General features: G+C 45.4%; 1 protein-coding gene across 14 annotated transcripts in view; it reads left to right on the top strand.

Moving 5' to 3' along the window:
* Positions 1-23952, top strand: part of celf5a (cugbp, Elav-like family member 5a) — a 192266-nt gene that overhangs the window by 10160 nt on the left and 158154 nt on the right. For all 14 annotated transcript variants that reach the window (XM_030432850.1, XM_030432843.1, XM_030432848.1 and 11 more), the window contains exon 2: positions 6262-6344. In XM_030432850.1, coding sequence (XP_030288710.1) covers positions 6262-6344 — 83 coding nt within the window. The remainder of the gene's footprint in view (positions 1-6261; positions 6345-23952) is intronic.

Here is a 23952-nt window from a genome sequence, read left to right as displayed (position 1 = left end):
ATTTATAGATCGGGCCCTGGCTTTAATAGCAGAAGAGGGATGGAGTGCGCAGATAGTCTACAAAAGTCAAAGCGTACTTTAAAGGCTACTGTAGATGCCAAAGGGCTGTATCCTAAGTGTTATCCTGAGCCACATATTGAAAGATTTCTGGCTGACTTGGGGAATGGGGCGGCCAGCTGAATCTATCACGTCACCTGTGGGAAAGTGCACCTTCTGCCAAGCAGAATTATCTCAGCAACTTTATCAGGAACCGGTTGGAACTGTATCACTGTTTCCAGCCTTTCCAACGGCGCTACGCCTACAGTATAGAGCCGTAAGTACATATGTCAGCCCTGGAGAGAAATCCTCTACAGTTGGATTATATATGAAGAACCACTTCTGCCCTGAGAGAACTGTTTAACCTCAGAGCCACACAATTGTGCAAGAGCGAGGGTGTTGAAGTCTCTCTCTTCATTGTTAGAACGGCTTTCTTGCGGAGCCTTTCATGAAGAATTCATTGCATTCGTCACACTCATTAGGCAATGCGTGCCACAACATAACACGTGCATGTAAACGTTGTGTAGCATTCACACCTGCGCGCGGTCGGCCGGCCCCTCGGGATCCGCCGCCTATGGATCTGTTTGACTGCTGCTTGCAGACTAGTGTAGTCTGAATGAGCGGGTAGCAACAAATCAATGGCTGAGGTCTCCTGCTCAGGGGTCAGAGAGGATACTAGGGAGGGACTATTTCTTGCCCTCATGATGGACACCGATGCTCCTCTGTGCTCTGCGACGTTCATCCCCCCGGCCATTGCTCAAGGTGAGGGGATGATGGGAGGAGTAGTGAAAGGAGAAATGAAGGAGGATTTGGAGCTTGGATGTAGCGGAGATGAAGGGATGGAATGATTGATGAAGGAGTGATGGAAGAGTGTAGTCGGCTTCAGGATCATGAGATGGTGACTGAGCACAGTCGCTGGCTGCCTTTAAGGTGGCTGTCTGACTTAATTAAGGTTTACAGGTTACGCTAGGCTACTGCTTATATTACAGTGCTCATTACAAGCCCATTAGGCCCGGGCAGAGAAAATATTGTTGTCAGAACAATGAGTGAGAGCATTTTGGAGAGTCCCTCACAACTCCATGCTCCGGCTCTTCTTTATTATACCTCTCCGTCTGTCCTCCCTCAACCTGTCCTCCTCCCCCCCCCCAGAACATTGCTGTGATTGTTGCAGTGTGTGAACAGATCGAGGATCTTTCTTTTTTTTTTTTTTTTCCAAAGGTGAGGGAGTGATTATATGAGTTAAAAGCTTCTCCGAGACCAGACTGATTACCCCCCTCACGGTCAATCTGCGCCACCGAGCCTCCTGCCTCCCCAACTGCCGATGATTCAGGTCATAATCACATTGTATCAGTGCTGATGATGTGTGTTTCAGCTTCCGACCCCTCTGAAAGGCTATCAGTCCCCCCTCGGAGCCCCACATGGCAGTAAATGAAGTAAGCAAGTAATCTACCCACAGTGATAGCATTTTCCAAAGAGTGCAAATGATGTGTGAGGGTGCAGGCGAGGTTGGTGCCAGCACTGGCTCGTTTTTCTGCTACCTTCACACTTTCTGGCCATGGAAAAGCCACACTGAGAGCAAGTTCACACTTTTTCATAACACTGGGGCAGTTTGGCTCCTCTGGGGCGAGGAGATGGAGAAAAGGGAGCAAAGTGGGTATGAAAGGCGGAGTGGAAAGAGAGGTTGTGGCTTAAGCTAGCCTACAAGGAATTGCATTCATATTTGACGATTCTGCAGCTGAATGTAGAAGTAGGACGTTTATTGAGCTCTTGCGGTTGACACCACAGATTGCTGCCTGTTGCTACGGTCACAGGCTCTATATATTTTTGATTTCTTTATGGTCCTGCTAGCATGTATAGCTGAATATCATTAGGTGCTAAGGTTGTTGGGTAAAACTTTGCCGGATTGCTGCCAATAAGCATAACATACAGGTCTATGGATATTAACAATGCCAGCAAACAAATGAAAGGGCCATTGTTTAAAGTCAGAGGCCCATGGAGCTCGTGGTGCTTTCAATTTAATGATCATTTTATGAAATGAATGACTTTCACATTTCACAAAGGTTACTGTCTTTGAGAAACAGCACTTTGTTAAGGGAATAGTGTTATGAGCTGGCAAATGAAAGCAACACAGTAAAGTTACTGATCAATACACTACGCTGCATTTATTTCCCTTAAGGGGGATGGAAAGTTAATGGACTAATTTAATAATGTATTCAGCATTGGGGCCGCCATTGTCATTTATGAATGCGAGTGCGTTGCACCCCTCAGTGCGGTGCTAGGTGGCAACATCACAGCAGACGGTGGTGAAGTTGCTTTGCCAGCTAGCTGCGATAGCTACATAATAAAACAGTGTCACTGGTGAAAAAGAGCTAGAAAAAGCAAAAATATGTCAATATGTTACTTTACATATTTGCCAGATATGTAAAGTAAGAACCCTACATTGTTGGTAGGAGAAAGCTGTTTGCTGATGAGGATCACCAAAATATGTCTAGTGAAGGCTTGTTGAAGCTGGTGATTGACATTACTGGCATTACACCGATAAATGATTTATTGTCCGCCACAAACATGAAATGATAAAAGTGACATAAGCTAATTTATGAGAGGGCTGGTAAAGTTAGGTTTTGCTGCTGGCGACCAGTGCAGCTAACTTATGAGTGAGTGAGTGTATCTTTGAGTTGAAAGATAACTTAGTAGATTGTAGTCTTTCTCGGGATACTAAATTATGTTAACGGTTATTGTATTGATTGGTGAATTGATTTTGTGCCTACAGTATATTCCTTATAGTGGCACAAGATAATTTATGAATGACAGTGAGTTCTTGCTTTAATTAATGCAAGACGCCTCGTTGAGTTTGACTGATACTGTTGATGTATTGAGCCGCACGGTCAGATTTATTTATTTTTTTTCACCATTGGGTTAAACAGAACAGTTCACCCCAACATGTGGTGGTTAATTCAAATTTTGCCCCTCCAATCTTCTCGTTTCATACAAATTCACACACTGGATGATCTGTGGAATTGAAGGATGAAAAAGAAATGATCAGCTTTGAGGACGAAATATCAAAACTGTAGATTTGCATTGTTTAACTCATGTAATAAGTGCAGTATGTTCACCCATGTATCTGTGTGCACGTATATGTGACTTTATACATGTAGGTTTGTAAAGGTCAACTGTTCACATGTATCTGGGTCGACAAAAGCTGCGTCCCAATTCGATACTTCACTGCAATTTGAAGCAGGTTTTGATCATGCGGACGACAAAATGTGGCATTATGGACTTGGACATTATTGTCCCATAATGCATTGCACAAAGGTAACTCGAGGAGCTGCTCTCAGCTGCATTGAAATGTATTTTCAAGTGATACCTTGTGCTGATACAAGTTCAGGGTCATTTCCTGTTATTGACTTGTTGTGTGCTGAAAACCAAATGACACGTACTAAGAGATTAGGGACACAGTCGGTGTGTTGATCGAATAAGTATGCTTGATGTAAGTGCTCGGACACGGTAAGAAAGTACCAGAATCAGATGTGTATGTGTAGACATGGATGTTCTCACCAGGACCCGTAACCTTAACAATACAATTAGCATCCTACTGAGCTGTCATGACAGATACATACATTTTTGGGAGCGGAGAGCCTGAGCCTCGGTGAATGTAAATGGCTGCAGTCGCCACAGCAATACAGTATCTCCCACCGCCTTCTCTCTCTCTCTCGTTCTCTATCTGTCGCCCACTCGCTCTCTCTCTCTTCCATGTAAGACTCTTTAATTACATGCCAATTCAACACAGTGGAGATGGAGAGACTCAGCCCCATTTCCCAGTACACACACAAGCGCGCACACGCTTAAAAATATAGCATTAAGAAGTAGGAGACGAGAGGAGCCGAGTTGGCACTGACGGAGCGAAAGAAGTCGGGAGACGAGGAGAGGGAGAAAGAGAGACAGAGAGAGAGAGAGAGGAGGTAAAGGGAGCAGGGAGGAGTGGAGAAATGTTTTTTTCTCTTTGGAGCTGAAATCAATGTGCGAGATAAGGCTGTTTTAGGTTTCTATCAGATGATGCAGAGGATCATCTTCTCACAACGGGAAGGCTTCCCCCATTGCTGTGTCAGCAGGCTCCGATTACAGTGGCTTTTTGTTGTGTTTCAAACAATTTCATCATGCTCCCCCCCCTCACACTTCTGCACTTGGTATGCAATGCAGCACTGGCAATTTGTACGTGTTTGGATTCCAATTATGAAGTTGTTAAAGCTCTTTCGCCTGTGGCCTGCAAATTCTTATTAAGCCATACATTAAAGAGCACAGAATCACATTTAAATGGAGTTCATGTTTCTCTTTTGTTTGCCAGCGTCGTGGTTGTTATTAATTTATTCTCAATGCCCTATGCATTACACATTAACAAATAAATCGCCTTTGTGATTGTAATGCAAAAGACTTGTTTCTTATTCAGAGATGGGGCCGGCATTTGTCAAGTAAACCAACAACAACAAGCCCAGAGAGAGCGGGAGAGAGAGAAAAACAAGCAGCAAAATGGAGCCATTCCCTCCGATTAGCCTCCGCCATTTGTGAAACAAACAAACAAACAAACCGAAAAAACAACAATGACATCTCTGCAGGCTTTTTTTTTTTCACAAGCTGACACAGAAGAGAGAAAGAGGATTTAGACAGCAGTGTGAGTGATTGAGTGATTTGCTTGGTGGCCATCGGAAATCATTAGGTTAGGGGGGCTGGGACAAGGGAGGCTGTGGGGAGGGCTGCGCCGTGACACCAGTGCTACAGTCGGCCACCTCAGAGGTCACGACCCTGGACCGACTCCATCACTATCTGTCTTTCTCACGCTGAAAAGCATGGCGCCGTGCCGAGTAACTGTCCTGAACCAAAGGAGGAGCTGTGCGAAATGGAGAGGACAGAGCTGGATCTGATTTGGTCGAGAGTGATCAAACGCTCGCTGTATATAAAAAAAAATGTGCAAAGTCGCACACGTGCAGACACTTCAGGCTTAGAGTAGGTTACATGTCAATCAATTAATCAATGACTGACATGGCCTTTTTTAACCCCGCTGTTTGATGCAGTCCTGCAGAGGTTACAGTGGAGACACAGCCAAAGTGCAAGGGTCATTGAAACGGCGGGAAAAAATACACATGCGCAGGCGAACGACAAAAATGGATGGCGGGTGAAAGCGGCCTCATATGCAAGAGGAAAAACAGATTGGAATATCGTCCGTGTAAAGACACTTAATACACCGCCACCCACTGAATGCATTTGCCTGTTGAAATGAGATCCAAAATGCAGTGGCTGCTAATAAACCGTCTTTAGAGTGGCAGAAATATGATGCACAGTAACCCATATGAACCTCATTAATAGAACACAAGCAAATCTATTTATTCAGACAGTCAGGGGGAAAATGATTGCCTCAATACTCCATCTGGTTTCGCGCCATCTCTCCTTCTCCCTGCCTTCTTTCTTCTCCCCTTTATGTATTCAGTGATTTTGACAGATGTTGTGTGTACGTGCGCGCTTAACATTCGAGCTCGGCGGCTGTGTTGTGTGTGTGTGTGTGTGTGTGTGTGTGTGTGTGCGCGCACGCATGGCAGCACACGCGGAGTCTTGCAGTTTCACCCCGGAGAGGTTTAACACTACCTCCCATCCTCCCCTCTTTTCCACCAGTATTTCCTTCCTCCGTTCCTACGCTGATCTCCTGCCTTCTTCTCCGCTCTCCAACCTCCCAGTACTCTCCTGCCGTCCCGTTTTCTTTTGTCTCCGCCGCTGTCACAACTATTCAGGGTTGGGGACGCCGGTCAGGCTGCTAGGAGCTCTTGACAGGACACGGCACCGGGGATGAGGGAGGCTGGATGGGCCTGGTGACTCATCCAAAGCATCCTCTGCTCATATTCTACTTTTTTTTTTTGTCGTGGTTTTGTTTTTTGTTTTTATCGCAAGGTTTCCTGTTGTCATTAACTTGCTCTAGTCATTCTCAGACATTTTCACTAACCCATGAGACCCTCTTGGCTTCTTCCTTTTATTAATAGCTTCATTATCTGGACCTAAGCAATCATGATACCAAAACAAGACAAGCATCTTGCTTTTTCCAAATTGTCCAAATGCTTCGTAATTCATTTTCATCTGTGACCTCATATTCTTAGTTGCCATTTCTTTTAGTCATTTTAAAATCTGATGTCAAGGTATGTTTGGATTCTAATGAAGTTTCTATGTCGTCTTCCTCCGTTACAGGTTGTGCGTTCCTCACCTACTGCGCCAGAGAGTCGGCCATCAAAGCCCAGAACGCCCTCCATGAACAGAAAACACTGCCAGGGGTAAGTCTCCCTCTCTCTCTGTCTCTCTCTATCTCTCTCTCTGTCTCTATCTGTCTGTCTGTCTCTTCCCTCCTCTTCCCAGTCTCTCCCTTTTTCTCTCTATGGCGGTCGGCCGTGCCATCTGCACCCGGCTGCACACCAGCCGGCATTCTCCTTGTATAGTCCCAGAGATGAAAAACACTTTGGAAAGCAATTCAATCAATAGCTCAGCCTTTTGAAGGCCTGGTTTCAACTTTTCCATGTGTCTGTTCCCCGGGGGATATTGCCAGCATTGATCAGACCCACTCTGCCTCGCACTTTTTGAAGCGATAGCAAAGGGTGACAGTTTTTGAGGGGGCGAAAGCTCTGCATTCCTGCAAAGGTGCTACCAGCAGATGAAATGTCAAACATGGCTTGGATTAACGATATTGAAATAATTCATTTGTTAAAAAAATAAACAAACAGAACATTCTATTACATGTTGATTTGTGCTCATGGTGTTAGTGCATTCGTCTGAATTATATATGCATTTGTGTTGTGAGACGCTTGTGCACAGATGTGATTTTCCTGTATCTGTGTGGGATTCTGACAAGTGTTAAAAGATTGTCAGATAGAGACAGAAGGAGGGAAGGGAGGGTAGAAATTGCTCCTCACAGAGCCAGCGTGACTCGGATCAAGAACGAACCAGACGGAAACATCAGTAGAGACCCACTGCCGCCTCCGCCACCCCCAGCATCCCCTCTGATAGAAGACAAAGAGTCTGGGAAGCCTCAGCCAAAAGGCACATGTTTCAGTTAAACATGCAAATACAACTGCACGCAATCTACTGCCTTTTTTTCCCGGTGGCTTTCTGGAAAAAAACAAGTTGTTTCGTTTTTTCCTGCAAATTAGCCAAGCACGAGGCTGGAGGGCGTTATTCTCCTCCTTTTTTTCTTCTGCTTTTGAATAATAAGATGGAAGTTCTCTCACATAGTGCCAGAGGACATGCTCATGAGAGGTCATAACTGTGTTCAGCAGTGTGTCCAAAAAAAAAGACGATTCTCAGATTTCTTCACCGTTTTTGTCAGAGGTCCGGCTTTTTGGTGAGCTTCTCTCTCACGCCTCCTAGCCTTTAATAACGTCTCCCCCCCTGCACCAATTTGGCAGAACGTCTGAAAAAGTTTGACCTACCTGTGGGATTGAATAGTTGATGTGTCTGAATGTTTAAATGAGGGTACAGACTCTGACTCTCTCGCCTCCTCCCTCCCTACCGCCCTCCCTCCCTCCTTTTTTCTTTGTTTGTTCTGAGAGGAGAGCATGGCTCCAAACCATCTGGGCTCTGAAAGGTTTAACAATCATCTGAATGGAGTGCTATTAACATCATTACAATAAACAACATAACTTAATGTAAACGGGAAAAGCAACCAAAAAAAAACCAGAAAAACATTTGATGACTGTACAGCCATGATGCATGGAGTATGCACAGATGAGCACACACAGCCTCGCATGTCGAGTTTCTCGCAGTGCTGAAAGCTCTTCCTGTCGAGTGCGCACACACTCAAGCTGCACTGTATCACCTGTGAGAAACAAAGCCCTTTTCGTGTACCTTTCAGTCCTGCTTTTGGACCTCCCGCTGACTTCCCCTCTACCCCTCACCCTGTCCTGTCCACCCCACATCCTCCTGTCTCCCCGTCTCACCCATCGCTCCTGTGCCGCCTGCTCTTCCTGAGACAGAGCGTGTCATAGAAATGTAACAGGCAGACATTGATGGGTGTCAGGCCTCACAGATGAGGCTGCTCTGCTGTTCCCGTCAACTTCACTCGCGTGCACAGAAACACCAGTGGTCCGTGGAAGCACAGCGCACGCAATAAAACTGCAGCCATACAGGTACAACACAAGCTGCTGACGGCTACAGTAGCTTAGGATGACAGAAAAATCTACTATGATACAAAAGGATATATCATCCAGGACTTTGTGTAATTACCATGCTGCGTGTGTTCTGTATTTGTGCATTCGCCTGCCTCCCGTTGCCTCTCTTGAGCCTCCCCGCTCCTAAATCTTTTGCGATGTGACCCCTGTTGCTTCACTGCTTGATGGTAAGTAGATATGCCAGTTGTTTGTTTGCAAAATGCTGCTTGATATGCAGTTTGCCAGGGGCTATGGTGTAATTAATGTAAACTAGGAATCCTCCAGAGATGGGTTATGAGTGATTAACGTGTGCAAGTAACCCCTGCATTGCTGCTTGCTCACAGGGGGCTCCGACCGGTGTGGTTGCTCGACCATATCTGTAATTTTTTTCTAAACGCGTTTGAATCCGTGTCCGCGTCGAACCACCAAAGTCTTGCTGGACTTTACTTGTTGCAAATGAAGTAGAAACATGTATGAAAATTGTACCGCCTTAGCAAGCAACCCTGAATCTTATGAAGGGCCCTTTGTGGACACTGAGCACAAACAAGCCCCCCCCCCCCCTACACACACACACACACACACATGCTAGCAGCACACACATTGACACCAGCATGCAGATGGAGTGTTGGAATTTTTGGGCAAGATGTCAGCGGGGTTAACACCTCGTGTCTGCTGTAATGTCCTTTACTAAAGCACGGGATCCTTTGCACAGAGACGGCACTTTAAATACAAGTTATAACCCTTGAGGTTTCCGTCCTGCTCGGCTACGGATCACCTCAGGTCACTGCTGGCGAGGGCAAGCGCGTTTTAAAAGAGTGGCTGCTTCGGCTGAAAGTAACGATTAATTGTTCATCATTCTGTTGTTTTTTTTCTTGATTAACAGATTAGTACTTTGGTCTGTAAAATGTCAGATGATGGTGAAAAACGTTGTTTAGCATTTCTAAAATGTGTTGTTTTGTCTGTATTAAGCTTACTGGTATAGAGGAGGAACAAAGCCACAAATTATTCATATTTAAGGAGCGGGAATCAGAGAATTTGACATCTAATTGATAAATTGCCACAGCTTCCCTTTTCAGATATGCAAAAGAAGACGAGCAACTCATGTTTACGTCGTGACTGCGCGGCCAAACAAGCAGAGAATGTAGGCTGAGACGATTCGTGTTTTAGTGTTTCGAGAGAACGCAGTGAACTGTGCCATCCGACGTGGTATTACTGAACTCCTGAATCGGAATGTTGTTTCTTTTGTCTTCCGCCTCTCTTCTAGTTTGTGCATGGATCAACTTCTTCGATTCGCCCGTGTGCATGTGTGTGTTCAGCAAATCCTCCGCGGGCAGGTGCACTCCTCCAAAACGAAACCACTTTATAAGAGAGGTGATTACAGAATGCTAACACGTCATGATTCACGGAGTGGAAGTAATGCTCACTCTGAATCGTATCAAAAATGTGGCTTGATGAAGTAAGCATATAAAAAACTCTGAGGATTGTTAATTATCGAGACACTGTTATCAAATGCTGTATGTCTGCAGACACTCAGATGCTAGCATGGAGGCGCTGTGTGCCTCACACACACAACCCGGTGTCCTCTTATTATGAGAAAGAAGTGCTTGTGTTCTTGGATGTTATTATCCATGTCCCCCCTGTTACACATTAGCTGCTGAAAGGAACAGTATGGCCTAATGCAAGTGTACTGGACTGGAATATAGATTCCTGCGGTGAAGGGTGATAGGAACCTTGGGGACACGAGTGCCTGACATAAGTTTGGCCACCGAATAGGAGAGGCGCTGACAGTTTACCAGGTGTGTGTTGCTTGGCTCCATTAGCCGTGTGTGTTTGTGCATGTGTGGTAAGCTGGCTTTGCATTGCAGCCAGCCCTATGTAGTTACAGATATCAGTGTTTAAAGGTGGGAAGAAAAACATGTGCACATGGCAGCTTGCCGTGATCACACACCGCCCACGACAGCGAGGCTTGAATACATTATTTGTGTCCTGTTTCGTGCTTGTTTGCCGCTGATGGAGATGCACTTTCTTTGTATATTACATAACCATACCAGTGCCTTCGTGTATGCGAATCTGCTTGCGTGTGTTAATTTTAAAACACAGGAATCAGTGTTTTTCCTCTCACCGAATGAAATGTAAGGCATCCTCTTGTGACCTGGACCACCCGATGACCCCTCATGACATTGTTTCTAAACACAGGCTGTCAGTTGAGGCCCGGTGGCTGCTTCTATAGCTGTGTGTGCATCTGAGCGTCGCAGCCCTCCGCAAAGAGAGTCCGCAAAGAGACGTACTCCGCCCAGCTTCAGCATCATGACAAAATCCTGCGTCCTCTGCACTATCCCCTCTCCCCTCTCGATCCCCCTCGACCTCCTCCCCCTCTCTCCTCAAACTCTCTGTCCTCCCTCACCGCTGCTCCTCAAATCCAGTCGATCCAAGAAATAATCTCAGCCACTGCAGCAGGTCCATTTGCTGTAGCACAGAAAAAAAACAAAAAAAAAAACATGCTACCCATGCCAGTGTTGCGTACAGCAGCGAAGAGGCAATGATGGAAATGTGTTAGCTGCTTGCATCTACTCCTGCTATTAGTAGAGCTAGACCTGGGGGGGGGGGTAAGAGGCTGGCAGTGATTCAGGAGGCAGGTTTATGGAAATAGCAGCCACATTAAAAAAACCCAATGAGAGCAGGGAGAAGATTATGCTCCGGCACACACATGTGGGCTCCTGCAATGTCAACACTCTAAGTAGATCCCCTCCCTCTCAATTGCCTCCGTCTCCCTCCGTCTCCATTTCTGCCTCCCTCGCTCTCGCGCCGTGCCCTCTGCTGCGCAAGTACCTGCGCCGTTAGTCCTCTGTGTGCGTGCACGTGGGTCCTTTTCATGTTTCCGTGTGCTTTGCGTGAATTAATGTGTTTGTTTGTGTTACTGGTTTCGAATTTGCCGGTGCTCATCTCGGCCATAATAGGACGTGTGAGAAGCGAGGAGCAGAGGCAGGGCTGTGCTGCGGAGAGCGGCCGACCTTGCGCTCTGGAAATGAGGCTGCCGTGCGATGGAGCCGTTCCTCGACACGCTGCACAACCGCCCGGCCTTCCGTTTGGGTTTTTGCACGCACACGCATGCACACAAACCTAACATATACACCCATAGTTTTGCGTGCATGCTATCCACCTGTTCATCAACTAGAGCAAAGCTGGGCCGGCTTAGCTGCCACAAAGGCTGAATAATTCAGTGCCACACTCTGTGAAGGTTGGCAGAGTATGAGCACGGTGTATTGTGCGATTGTGTGTGTGTGTGTGTGTGTACTGTATGTGCCTGCGTTGAGTGGGCAGGGGGGGGTTGGGGCGTGAGTGGAGCGGACTGGTCAGCATGAAGGCAATCGGTGCTGGCAGGATTGGAGGCCTTGTAGCCAGGGAGTGGGGACTCATTAGAATTTAGCCTTTGGATAACAGGAGTGTGTGTGTGTGTGTGTCTGTGTGTGTGTTCTCTGTGCATGTGTGTGTGTGTTTTCAGGAAGAAGTTTATAGTGGAGGGGGAAGTTGAAAAAGGCATGGTCAAGGTCTTTTCTTCTTTAAAACATCTTTTTCTCCTTTATGAATTATACACAGATATGTGGTGCGAATGTATCATTGGAGTTTAAAGTGAAATAACACTACTGCACAGCGTACTTAGTTTTTTCAGTTTTTTTTTTTTTATCACACATGGACTTGTCTGTAAGCTCTCTGTGCTTCTGAAATTAGCAAACACATCCATAAGGACCTAGGCATCCGTTAAAACATTCCAACACCATCATTTTGAGCGTTTGCTCTTACAGAAATGAGCTGATCTCAGCGCTACAATAAGCTGAACGGCTGCAGCTGATCTCAGAGGCTACAGGGGTCTGCCCCCGATGTCTGTTTTGGAGATACCGGTATTCTAATGTTTTTTTTTTGCCTGTGACCTGGCCTCTCTTTGAACTTATTAAAAAAGTCCAATCACACTGATAAGTAGGAGGAGCAGGTGGCGGTATAAAAAAGTCCAGAGGACCGGGGTGTACCTGCGCATGTTTATTACTGAGGTGCATACTTATTATAAGTCGCGCTATGGCACTCTGACACGGGGCAACATCACCACAGTGCCAGTAGCAGAATGTAAGCAAAACAAAACTAGTTTTCTTCGAGTGTGTGTGTTTGTGTAAGTGTTTGTGTGTCTGCTGTAATGGCATATCGGTGTAATGTACGCACAGTAAAGAGCTGCTGTAGCAGAGTGCTCCTAAGGGAAATAAATCCCAACACCCTTACAACATGCACTCATGCTCTCTCTCTCCTTCCTCACACACACCTGAATATACACACCCCTGAAGCGGGGGGGGGGGGGGGGTTCTAGAAATAGACTAAAATACACAGGGTAACTGTTGGAGCCATCACAGTGATGCTTGTTTTCCACCTTCTGTCTCGCTGTTGCTCCTCTGGTACCCCTTTAACACACAGACACACAGACACACACACACAGACACACACACACACACACACACACACACACACACACAGACACGTCTCCTTTGTTCGGCTCGTTTTTTTTTTCTTCGTGTGGTAGATTAGCCACATATTTAGAGAAGCCTTCTTCTCCCCGGGGGAATTGGCTTTGGAGGATATGTGGAAGAAAAGAGCGGGATGTGCACTGTGCACCTGCCTTCAGAGAATAAACAACACCCACTGAAACACTGAAAATGTGTTTCATCATGAAATTCCAGTTCATTTTAGGCCGGATATAAATGCAATGGTCTCCCACTATAATGAATGTTGGTGCAGGACTGTAACAATCGAGTATCTGTTACATTGAAATGCTTATTTGTGTGAAAATAATGCATAACAGTAATATATATATATGTATATATAAATATACCAGACATACTGGTAGTGAGATGGAACAAAAAATAATTGCATTGTCATTCATTACAGTCAAAGATTGCAGTCTATAAAAGCCGTTGTCATCATATGTGGAGCAAATCACCTGCCCCCCGAATTTCAAAAGTTCAGAAACTGGCTTTGAGTCACAGATGACCGTGTTTTGACCCCGTCTCTGACATTACCACTGATGACATTACAATGCTGCTCCCCCTCCCGCTGCTCATGTTACATCTCGCTAACCGGCTCTCGGGCGAGACGTCGCTTGAAATACCAAAATAATCCAGTGTGCACCCTGCCCATTAAGCCACTTCACAGGGAGAAGTGTGCTATTTTTTTTTTTAGAACAGTACAGGTTAGCGAAAAAGCTGAATTATTAATGTTTTTGATATTTTTAGTCTGTTTAACCTATTTCTGGTTGTGGCTGGAGACTGCTCGCCCGCCTGTCTGTGAGATTCAATCATGTGACACAGCTGTGATCTGGGTTATAGAGCTGTGTAATGGGGGAAACTGTGTGTGTGTGTGTGTGTGTGTGTGTTTGTGTGTAGGTTTTGTTTTTGGACGTTTGAATATCACTGCCTGTACACCAGACTAACATGTGCTGGTCCGGCTCATTTTGATGCCGTGCAGTACAGATCAGCACTGTGAAGCATCACCTGTACCAGCGGGGCAGAACCAGATGAGTCTGGTTTAATTCCAGGCCGGCGGGCATGGCTGCGCAGACCCGTGCAGGAGAGGCGAGGCCCAGATACTGACTGACAATCCATCTGTTGGGTCCCTGTACAGGCTTGTACAGGTGTGCCACTGCCCGCAGACACAAAGAGGAAGAGTGGGAGTGAGTGGAGGGGTTCGCACACGGATGATAAACTACGGCCCTGAATAGCGGTGTGTGCGTACGTGTTTGGTCGAGAGTGTGTCCTTGTGTGCATGTTGAACAAGGGAGGGGAAAGATTAGCTTACATAAACTCGATATCCAAACAGATAAGGCCATAGTTTAGGAGGCACAGGCGATGGTGCAAAGTGATTAAGCACATTTAATCAAGTTAAGATACTTGTACTACTACTTCACTTGAGTATTTCCATTTTTTTACATTTTTTTTTACTCTATTCTTTTACATCGCAGAGGGAAGCATGATCTAGTTACTGGTTACTGTAGAGATGCAAATGATTAATTCAACGTGTTATGAATAAATATATATTATATGTCATTATAGGTTAAACTATGAACACATAAATGTATCAATAATTAAAATCCAATCGTATGATATAAATGATTCTTTAATGGACATTAAAGCAGTAAAGGTACTCCTCATGCAGAGGAAGAACTTTTGTTACTCTTTTCATGCTGGTTCTCACGTCAAATTTTGAGTGCAGGACTTTGACTTGTTTCAGAGCAGTTCTACACTATAACCAGTTTTAACTTCAGTAAAAGATCTAAGTATCCCTTCCACCATTGGGCACAGGCAAGTTTAGCCGAGAACATGTCGGTTCACTCAATAATGAAGGACACACTTAAAACGCATCACCCGACGTGGCTAATCGGAGCTGACATCTCGCTGGCTGGACCCTGCGCCTGTGGGAAAGAGAGGGGGATGAGTGGAGAGTGTGTGTGAGAGATTAGAGGGGGGTGAAGTGACAGAATAGCTGAAATATTGAGAAAAGGGAGAGGGGAGGAGGAAGGGGACACGGGGTCATGTTGACAGCTCGGAGTCATACCTTCAGAGTTAAAACAGACATTCCCCCCCCCGTTCGTGTGTGTGTGTGTGTTTGCCGTCCATAGACACACAGCATGTGCTCTGTGTGGCCGTGCTCGATTGGAATGGCACACTTGTGTGGTGGAACCAGGGGGAGCTCATTTGTAAGGCAGATCTGCTTTGGTGTAGTGTCCACAGAGAGGGTAAGGGGGCTGCACAGCACGACAGCAAGCATTTGTCAGCAAAAATCAGAACTAATGAAATACAGTACACATGGCTGGAGGGCAAGGAGAGGGGTGTGAGTGACAGGAAGCACGAGTGGAAACAGCCCGTGGCAGCGCTCCTTCATGGCTTCCAACGCGTGAGCCAGCCTAACCGATTTGTTTTAAGCCCCGGCCCCCTTCTCATCCTAGATAAGGGTAGCAGCATGAGGCATAGGGACAGCGTGTGTGTGTGTGTGTGTGTGTGTGTGTGTGTGTGTGTGTGTGTGTGTGTGTGAGGGTCCCTGGGGGTAATGACACGGAATGCAAGTATATGGGGAGTGCCAGTGATGGGCCTGCTCATGTGGAAGTCGGTATTTGCATTGCAGAGGAGGGCTGTCAGCAGAGCTCGCTCAGGGAGCCGGTGTCAGGGCGATTGCTTGCGGTGAGGGCTTCTGTTGTGTGCCCCGCAGAATACCATGACACTGGATATAGCTGAGCTAGCACCGGCAAGATCAAGCGCGTCGACACATTCGACGTCCCTCCACGTTGGGATCCCTGTGTGTGTCGAAGCGGCTCTTTGTCTTTCATTTTTTTCCTCAAACTTAGATTTTACCTGACACTTCATTTAAGTGGTTGTGTTTTGTCCACTGCGGCAGCCTTAGAGCGGCTCATATAGAAAAAATAACAATACGCTGGATGGCTGCAGAATAGCCGGGAATATGAATTATATAGTTTAGTGCCAACAGCTATAGTCTGTGGCCTCTAAACTATTTCAGTCCCAGCTGCAATAAGAGGCAGCTTTTAATAATTCAGAGTAAAACAGTATACTGGATGTCTTCCAGGCAGCAAGCTCTCATTTAGGTGAAACACTAAATTCCCCTCTACCCCATCACTCCCACCAAAGCCCCAAAACCATAGCGGGGGCTGTATCCGATAACCGTGAAGGGCTTGTAGGGACGCACACATCACTGGGTGGTGTTGTTGTTTGCAGAGTTTGCTGGCACTGTGCAGAGATTTGCATTGATGTGTGTATATGTGCTTGTGTGAGTGACTATGCGTGAGGGAAAAGTGAGACTGCATGGTCTTTCACTCTTGTCAGCCCCCGGGCCCTCTGAGCCGCGGCACACTGACGTACGTGTTGCACGTTTTGAAAGGATGCAGTTTAGAGACACGCCGCTCTGCCGGGGCGAGCAGGTGCGCATCCTTTAATGCGCTTTCTGCGAGGTCTTAGACAGGAGGCGTTCCTGTGAAATCATCTCGGAGGTAGGAGAAGCGAAAATGGAAAAGAGGGAGAAAAAGAGGAAGATATGTAGATGAGAGAGAGAGGGGAAGGAATAGGCATGGGTCAGGGAGAAGACTGCGAAACAGGATGAGAAGTAACAGGAAATGTATTTGAATCACTGAGTTGTGAAGATTAAGAAATGAGATGGAAGGAGTGAGACAGAGTGTAATAGAGAGGGGGAAATGGAGAGTGGGAGGTACTGATGGAGGACCTCGCTGACTGAGTTTGAACCTGTGCTATATGAAACAGGGAGAGAAAAAAAAAAAAGGAGAACAAAAGCCGCACAGCTTTGGCCCTCCCTTTTGTTGAATCCCATGATGGAAGTCCAAAGGTGTCGCGGAGGAAATCACGAGGGTTGACGGTGTGCTGCTTCGCTAGCCGAGCACACGCTGCTTCTCATAATTTCACATTATAGAAAAATATTGACCGGTTGAAAGCAAGAAGAAGAAGAAAAAAAGGGGAGAAAAGCGGGCAGGAGAATCAAAATGAACAGAAGGCTCAAGAACCAAAGCAATCATGAATCTCTGAGCCCTGCACATCCCCTGGATAATCCGTGTTTTTCATATGGAATCTGAGTCCATTGTTTGCTCTGCTTTGTCAATATATTAATATATAATATTGATGGGGCCAATAAACCTCTTCCAGCAATTCTCTCGACGCAGCACGGAGCCAAGGCAGTGCAACTCATTTCTGGGCCTCCGTGTTTTTTTTTTCTGTATGTGCTAAAAGTATGTGTATTTACTCACCAAATCACTGTGGTAACTCTACTTCTATATACCATAGTATAATAGGTACACATACTTTATTCACACCGTTTTTTTGCTGGCGTAATTCATTATACTGCTTGTCTGTACAATGATAGACAATAGCTGTCTTAGCGCACAGTGAACAACACACACACACACACACACAGCGTTATGTAACAGAGTGCACGCTGCCTGCATCTTTTTTTCGAGTTTATTTGGTGCACAGATACCAAAAGCATGAACAGTGCAGCACTGGCAAAGAAAAATCACACAATCAAGTTCTATCAGGCTTCAGATTTGATGGATTTAGATGGAATTATTTCCTTAACTCAGTTTGTCTAAGTGCGAGCTTTGAATAGAATGTTTTGTCAGCTGTCTCACTCGACAACACCGCCACAAAAGCCGTGCCTATATTTTCCCCACAATTGTTGTAGTTTGAGTGACACATTCGAAAGGAGCTGTAGGAACACGCCGCGTTTTGTTGACCGTATAGCTCTTCTATCGGCGAATGCCTTGTTCTGAGATGAGCACGTTTGTTGGGCAAATCTTCTGTCACACTTTCGCCGGCGTATCATGATCGGCTGCGCTGGCCGCCGACCAGGAGGAGCCTGTGATCGCGCTAACTGATTCGGATTCAGATGCAAAATGTGCAAGTTTTTAAACTCGCTTCTGTGTCCGCTGCGCAGATGGGTCGTACCTAAGCCCACAGCAGATTGATATCCACCCACTGATAATTATGAATCACGAGAAAGCTTTTCGTGCCATTTCTTTTTCGTTTCAGTTTAAAAAAAAAAAAAAAGGAAAAGAAAAAAGAGACAGAAATGGAACTAAGTAAAACGTGTTTGAAATATGAGGAAACGGTTGCTTAATTTTCTGATTTAGCGAGCTCTAATAAGGTAGTGAGAGACTCACTTGAATTACAAGCTGAGAAGTAAGCGTCTGAGCACAGCTGCTACAGGTGATGAAGCTCAGTCTGAGGCTGCACATTGGTGTTGATGTTTAACCTAGAATTTTTCCTGGTGTGCTCGCCTCCAAGCTCCTTTTAAGATGAAATGTAGCTCCACCTCTTTGCTGTTGTTTTAGACACTAAATCTGGCTGCACTATATTTTAATGGTTACTTGTGAGGGTGGCGCGTGAATACGAGCGGGTGGAAGATGCTCGCTGACGGACAGACATAAGGAACGCACGTGTGTCTGTGAGTGTGAGTCTGTGAAGTAGGATAAAGCTGTCACGCATCACCGTCATCTTCATCATCATCGTCATCATCCCACAACATCAGTAATGGGGGCCCGGGCAGATGATTACCGTGGCAGCGTGGGCCGCCACACCGCTTAAATGAGTGTTACATGCACAGGAACACACATGCATAATATACACTGAGGCAAAAGATGTGCGCAGGCACAATCCATTAGGTGCCGGGCCAGAGGACGAGACGGCACATTTATTTACGGAGTTTATTTCACCTGTTTTTCTCGCTTCATTATTTATGAATCTATCAATCTGTATGACATGCAGCACAGAGTTTGGCCCGGCTGCCTTCCTTCCCTATTTTTCCACTCGCCAGCCTCTATGTGTCTGTCTGCCCGTCTGGCCTCACAAGGCCTCTTCTTTGTCTATCAGAATACGTCTGCCGTATGCAAACTCTCTCCCCGTTTTTTTTTTTTTTCTTTCCCCCACTTTCTCGTTTTTCTCCCTCTCACCGTACATCTTTGTCATCGGACCAGTTCGTTTTTCATTCTTTGATCTTTTATTCAGTCTTTAAAACATTTTTAAATTATGATGATGACTTGCAAATTTATCTCAGATTAATTTGATGGGTTCTGCTTGTACCCACTCGCCTCATGGGTGTGCTTTTACTGCGGTGTTATTAATATATTCCTGAAAGACTTCTCTCCAGTGCCCCTCTTTCAAGATTGGGAAAGGGCAGAGGATGCTGTCCAACTCACTTCTTCATTTTCTCTCCCATCTCTCCTGGTTTAGCTGCTTTTCTCTCTCCCCAATTTCTCCGTCCCGGTCTTTTTTCCCATCCTAACAGTCGACGGGCTTAAAGGTATGTCTGGAGCTTTGACCACTAGTGGATCTGTCAAGGTTTGACAGGCAGTCTTGGCGTTGTTTTGTATCACATGTTCTAACATTTGTGGTATAGGCTTGACATGATCCATACCTCTGCAGACGAGGAAGGTGCTAAGAGTTGGTAATATCTCATCAGCGCGGCGGTAAAGAAGGGGAAGAGGTAGACGACAAAGGTTTTATATCGCAAATACGAAATACATTCGGTGCGCTCGTGAGGCCTCAGGAACACACAGTCCACCGGTGAGAAACGCCGTATATAAACAAAACCATTATTAAAGCTCTGCAGGGAGCTGTTAACTAACTTTACACAGGATAAATGGGAAGTCATCAGTAGGGCAGTGAAAGTCTGTCATGTCCTCTGACACATCTAAAAGCACTTAGGCTGTGTCTGCTGAATGACCGGGATCTGATAATGTCAGATTTATTATAGTGTCCGCTCATAGCGAGAGCCCTGTGGGTAAAGCCCGGCCGGCTGTGGTTACGCTGCCTGAGTATATTTTAGGCTGTAGTGAAGAAGACAAAACAAAAAGCCTTTTCCTTTTTTCTTTCACTCCTTCTCTCACACACTTTCTATCTCTCACACACTTTTTATTTTGCCTGTGTCATCACCGCTATCTTTCGCAGCTGAGCCCCCCTTCCCTTTATTGAAAATGCTTGATAGTGGTCTGGTCTACAGCCCAAAGAAAATGGGACATGCGGCAATGAAGGCAGACGATGATGGCAAGTTATCTCAGGATCAGCATGCAGCGCGGCAAAAAGAAAATAAGAAATTACAAATATCAAAAAAAAAAAAAAAGTGTTGGCCAACCTCAGCGCTGGCCTATCAGGACGCAGGATCACTGAGCTGTAAATCCAGGCTTATTTTATTTTTTTTTGTTGTTGCTGCAAGCCAAATAGGCAGAAAGAGCTATTCCCCCTTGAAATAAACGAGAACAATGACATATTGCCTGGGTTCTGTGTGAATGGAGCTATGACGCCGCATTGGATAGCTTGATGTGGCTCTGTCGGGGGGGATGCAGTCATATCGTGCCACGTCAGATATCGGTCCGTAGGTGTAGTGAAAGACGCGGCTTGAAATGTGTGAATGAGACAGCTGTTGCAAAGCTATAGTGAAAGTAAAAAAGCACACGGAAGCTAGGAGACTTCTGCGGGACAGCACACTTAACATGCTTATTTTATGTAATTTCGGCACACAGAGCTTGTAAGACAAATCCTTTTTAATAGGAAGTCTCTGGGGCTGCAGAGAAAACGTGGTCGATACACATTGACACAGAGGGCTTTGAAGATGGCCTATCTCTCTGCCTCCATCCAAATGAAAAGGCGAGAGAAGGTCCCGCGGGGACGGGGCCAGGCTAAGTTTCTCTAAACACTATCTACATAACACCTAAGATGTCCCTGTGTTTGATGTGACAGTGTCCAGATTAACTCACATTAGGGAGAACAACAGAGCCCCCGGGTGCTGCATCCCCTCTAATTGCCTCGGAGACAGGAAGAGAAGGACTCAGAGGACAAGGACGTTCAAAAAAAAAAAAAAAAAAAAAAAAAACACAGATTCAAACATCTAAATAGAAACACATTCACACACGTTGTCAAGGCGAGTATGCAGTCACAGATGTGAAGTCCCCGAATATGTAATTCTTTTTGACTCTATTAACGATTCCTTCTTCTATAAAACCAGATCTTACATTGTGGGAGCGACTCTTACTCACATAAGCTCTTCGTGAATGATGTACTCAGTAATCATTACCAAAGGCATAAACTGTTCCTGAGATTCGAAACAACACAAACATTTGAATATCCTCCCCCTCTGGTGATTTCCAAATTGTGCATTTCTTTCCACCATCGGCGGACATTATTCACCACTCACCATTTGGAGCTATCACACTGTTGTGAAACAAATAATGTGCTACCTGTGTGTCTGACATTCTAAGTGTCAGTGTTTGCTTTGACTAATGGATTTCTTCTGACAGAGAGGTGGATGGGATTTCTTAGTGTCGCCATGTGAATTGCAAGCACAATGAACAAAATGGTTTTTAAGTGGATGCTATTATGGCCGCCGGCCGGCGTCCTCGGTGATGGGCAGACGGAGGCTAATAGAAGGTTTTGTGTGTGTTTGCTTGTTGTGGCGTTATCCTGTTCTGACACATCGGGGACGGAGACCGTTCGGATGATCTTCAGAGAGGCTCTGTCTGAGAACAAACATGTAAATTAAAGATTGTTGTTGAACTGAAGTGATGACATTAATGGTTGTATAAAGCAGACTTTGTTTGGCTTTGTGTTTTTACATTGAGCCAGCATTAATTTGCTGTGAGTCATACAGTGGTGCCAAGTGGGAAAGGGCGAATACTATTTGTGGATATTTAATTGAATTGTTTTCTATGTTTTCAACTGTGTCTGTTTGTTTGTTTGTTTGCCGGTTGGTCGGTCGGTTTGTCAGCAGGATTGCACAAAAACTACTAAATCGATTTCTGCAAAACTAGGATTGGAGGATGGGTCTTGGCCTAGAATAGACCCCATTCAGCTGTATTTAGGTGGCCGGTTTCTATGAGTTTGTACAAGAGGGGACTTGGCGGACCGAGTGCCTTTCTAATCGGCTTTATGATCATGTTTGGTTGTCAAAATGAATAATGACAGGATATGTGAAGGTTTTGTTTCAGCCATATTACTAAGCTCTGCTAGAAACTACATACATGCATCATTTGGAGGTTTCTGCACCAGTCTGACATTAACTCAGCTAAAGATAGACGTCTCAAAGGTTGAAGCTGACTGGCACTCCAGAATTAGAATAAACAATTCCTTCTAATGTGTACTTGTACTGTGCATCAGTGTGTAGCTCAGCCTATGAAAATGTACACAAAGCCTGTCAGGATACCTACTTTTGTTGGACGATATTTTGTGCCGGAAATAATAGCGATAAAACATATAATTGTCATTTAAAGGCGATATTATGCCATTGTTATTATGATAACATAATAGCATGATGATGCAAGTATACCATTTCAAAGAGCAATGAACTTCTAAATCTTGAGAATAATTAGACAGTGAAATGTGAAAAAATCTTTCATGTAACGGTCTCTCATAACGGGACGCGCCAGATCCGTCCTCCATCAGGAAAACCGCTATGATTCGACAGAGCTGTGCGTCCTGTGTCTCCCCAAGCCTCAAACCTCGAGGCCCCTCTGATTGAGCCCCATTTGGTCCGAGTGAATCAAATTAACATCACTGCCTCACATGAAATGTCTTTGTTTGACTGTTGATCGCAGCGGTTGAGGTTGTTCGGGATTGCCACGGGTTACGGTATGAAGGCGGTTGCGCTCTCCCGTCGAGAAACTGTGGAAACGGCTTCTCCCCTTGAGCCACAACGAGCTCTAATGCATCGCCTCTTCCCTTTGATGTCGACTATAAATATGAATGGACCGGGGGTGGCTGTGTTTATAATTGTATAGAAATCTTTTTTGGGGGATGTTTGCGGATGTTTATGGAGAGACGGCGGGGGAACGCCGAGCACCGAGAGATTTAAGCACAGGGAGTCATTGTACTTACTTTAACGTAGCAATTAGAAAATTAATGAAACCATTCATCTCACATTCCTCCTTGTTCCCCTTTCAAATATTTCCCAGCTAAATGTATCCCACTAAACTAGGCTACGTGTTGTGGGAGTGCGAGTATTTTTCAGATTAAGGAATAAATGATAAGAGATGCGGCTGTCTTAATATTGCAGAGCCGTGTGTGGAAGTGAAGCATCGCATCTTGAGCTTTTCACCAGCCCACACGCTCCCACGTCAAGCCCATATATTTAGCAGGGTGGGGTGGGGGGGGAGCTTTTCTTCTTCTTCGTGCGCTGTGGTGCGAGAGGTGCACGGGGGTTCTGAAATGTTTGTCTTTGTTCTCCTGGCAGAGTTTTTCTGTGTGTGGGCGTTTTCACAGTTTCTAGGAGCACCTCGGGAATGCATTTCAACAGATGGAGGTTTTAACTGGAGTGTCGGCTTCCAAAAAAAAAAAAAAAAAAAAAAGAAGAAAAAAAACAAATCAGGGCTATATGCTGTTTTTGTAGCCGGCTATTTTAATTTGTTTGTTTGCCTTGTTTGTTTTTGTTTGCTTATGTGTTGTTGTTGTTTTTTTTCCAGCGGGATAATCACGGGGCGTGCATGCGGGGCCAAAAAGAAGTGGAGCCGCAATTATGCTGTCGTGTAGCTATAGGTTTTAAGTCGGCTAATCAAATATCTGTGACGCCTGACACAATATTATACGCTCGCTGTTGTGTTAGTGTCACACCCGATTAGAGATGGTACTTTTTTTAATAACTTCCTCATCTCACTCACCACAGTGTAACACTAGATACAGATCCACTGCAGGAGTGCAGTGCAGTGCTGATCTCTGCCTCCTGTAGTGCTGTCCGTGGTGCTGAAACAGCCAGCGGCACAGGCAGCGCTTCTTCTTGTTTTAAAGCTGCCTGTTCCTCTTTGTTATGGATTCTAAGTGTCTCCAATTACTTGAAGTTTAGCAGCGGCTGTAGTTGTGGAGAGAGAGAGACAATGCACAGCAGCAGTGGAGTGGTCAACAATTTAATACACAGTGACCTGAATGACACGTGAGTGATGTGAGCTGCGCACTGTTTGCTTTGAAATATGCACATTAAAGGACATTTTTTTTTTTTTTTTTTTTTTGCAAGGCAAAACAATCCTCACCACCTCGGGGCGAAACGGCAGCATGTTATGACACCCATCTAGTTGACTGCTCTCCGTCTTTTGTCTAGAACACATTTCTTATTCGATTTGACAGCCTCAGAAAAGAGTAATTGCTTTTCTGACCTGTAATTTTAGCTCAGCCTTTGTATAAACCAAAAATGCATACCTTTGATTTATGTC

This window comes from Sparus aurata, chromosome 11 (assembly GCF_900880675.1).
Source record: "Sparus aurata chromosome 11, fSpaAur1.1, whole genome shotgun sequence".
Lineage (NCBI taxonomy): Eukaryota > Metazoa > Chordata > Actinopteri > Spariformes > Sparidae > Sparus > Sparus aurata.
Note: the sequence above shows the minus strand (reverse complement) of the source record. Positions and strands in the feature narration are given on the sequence as shown.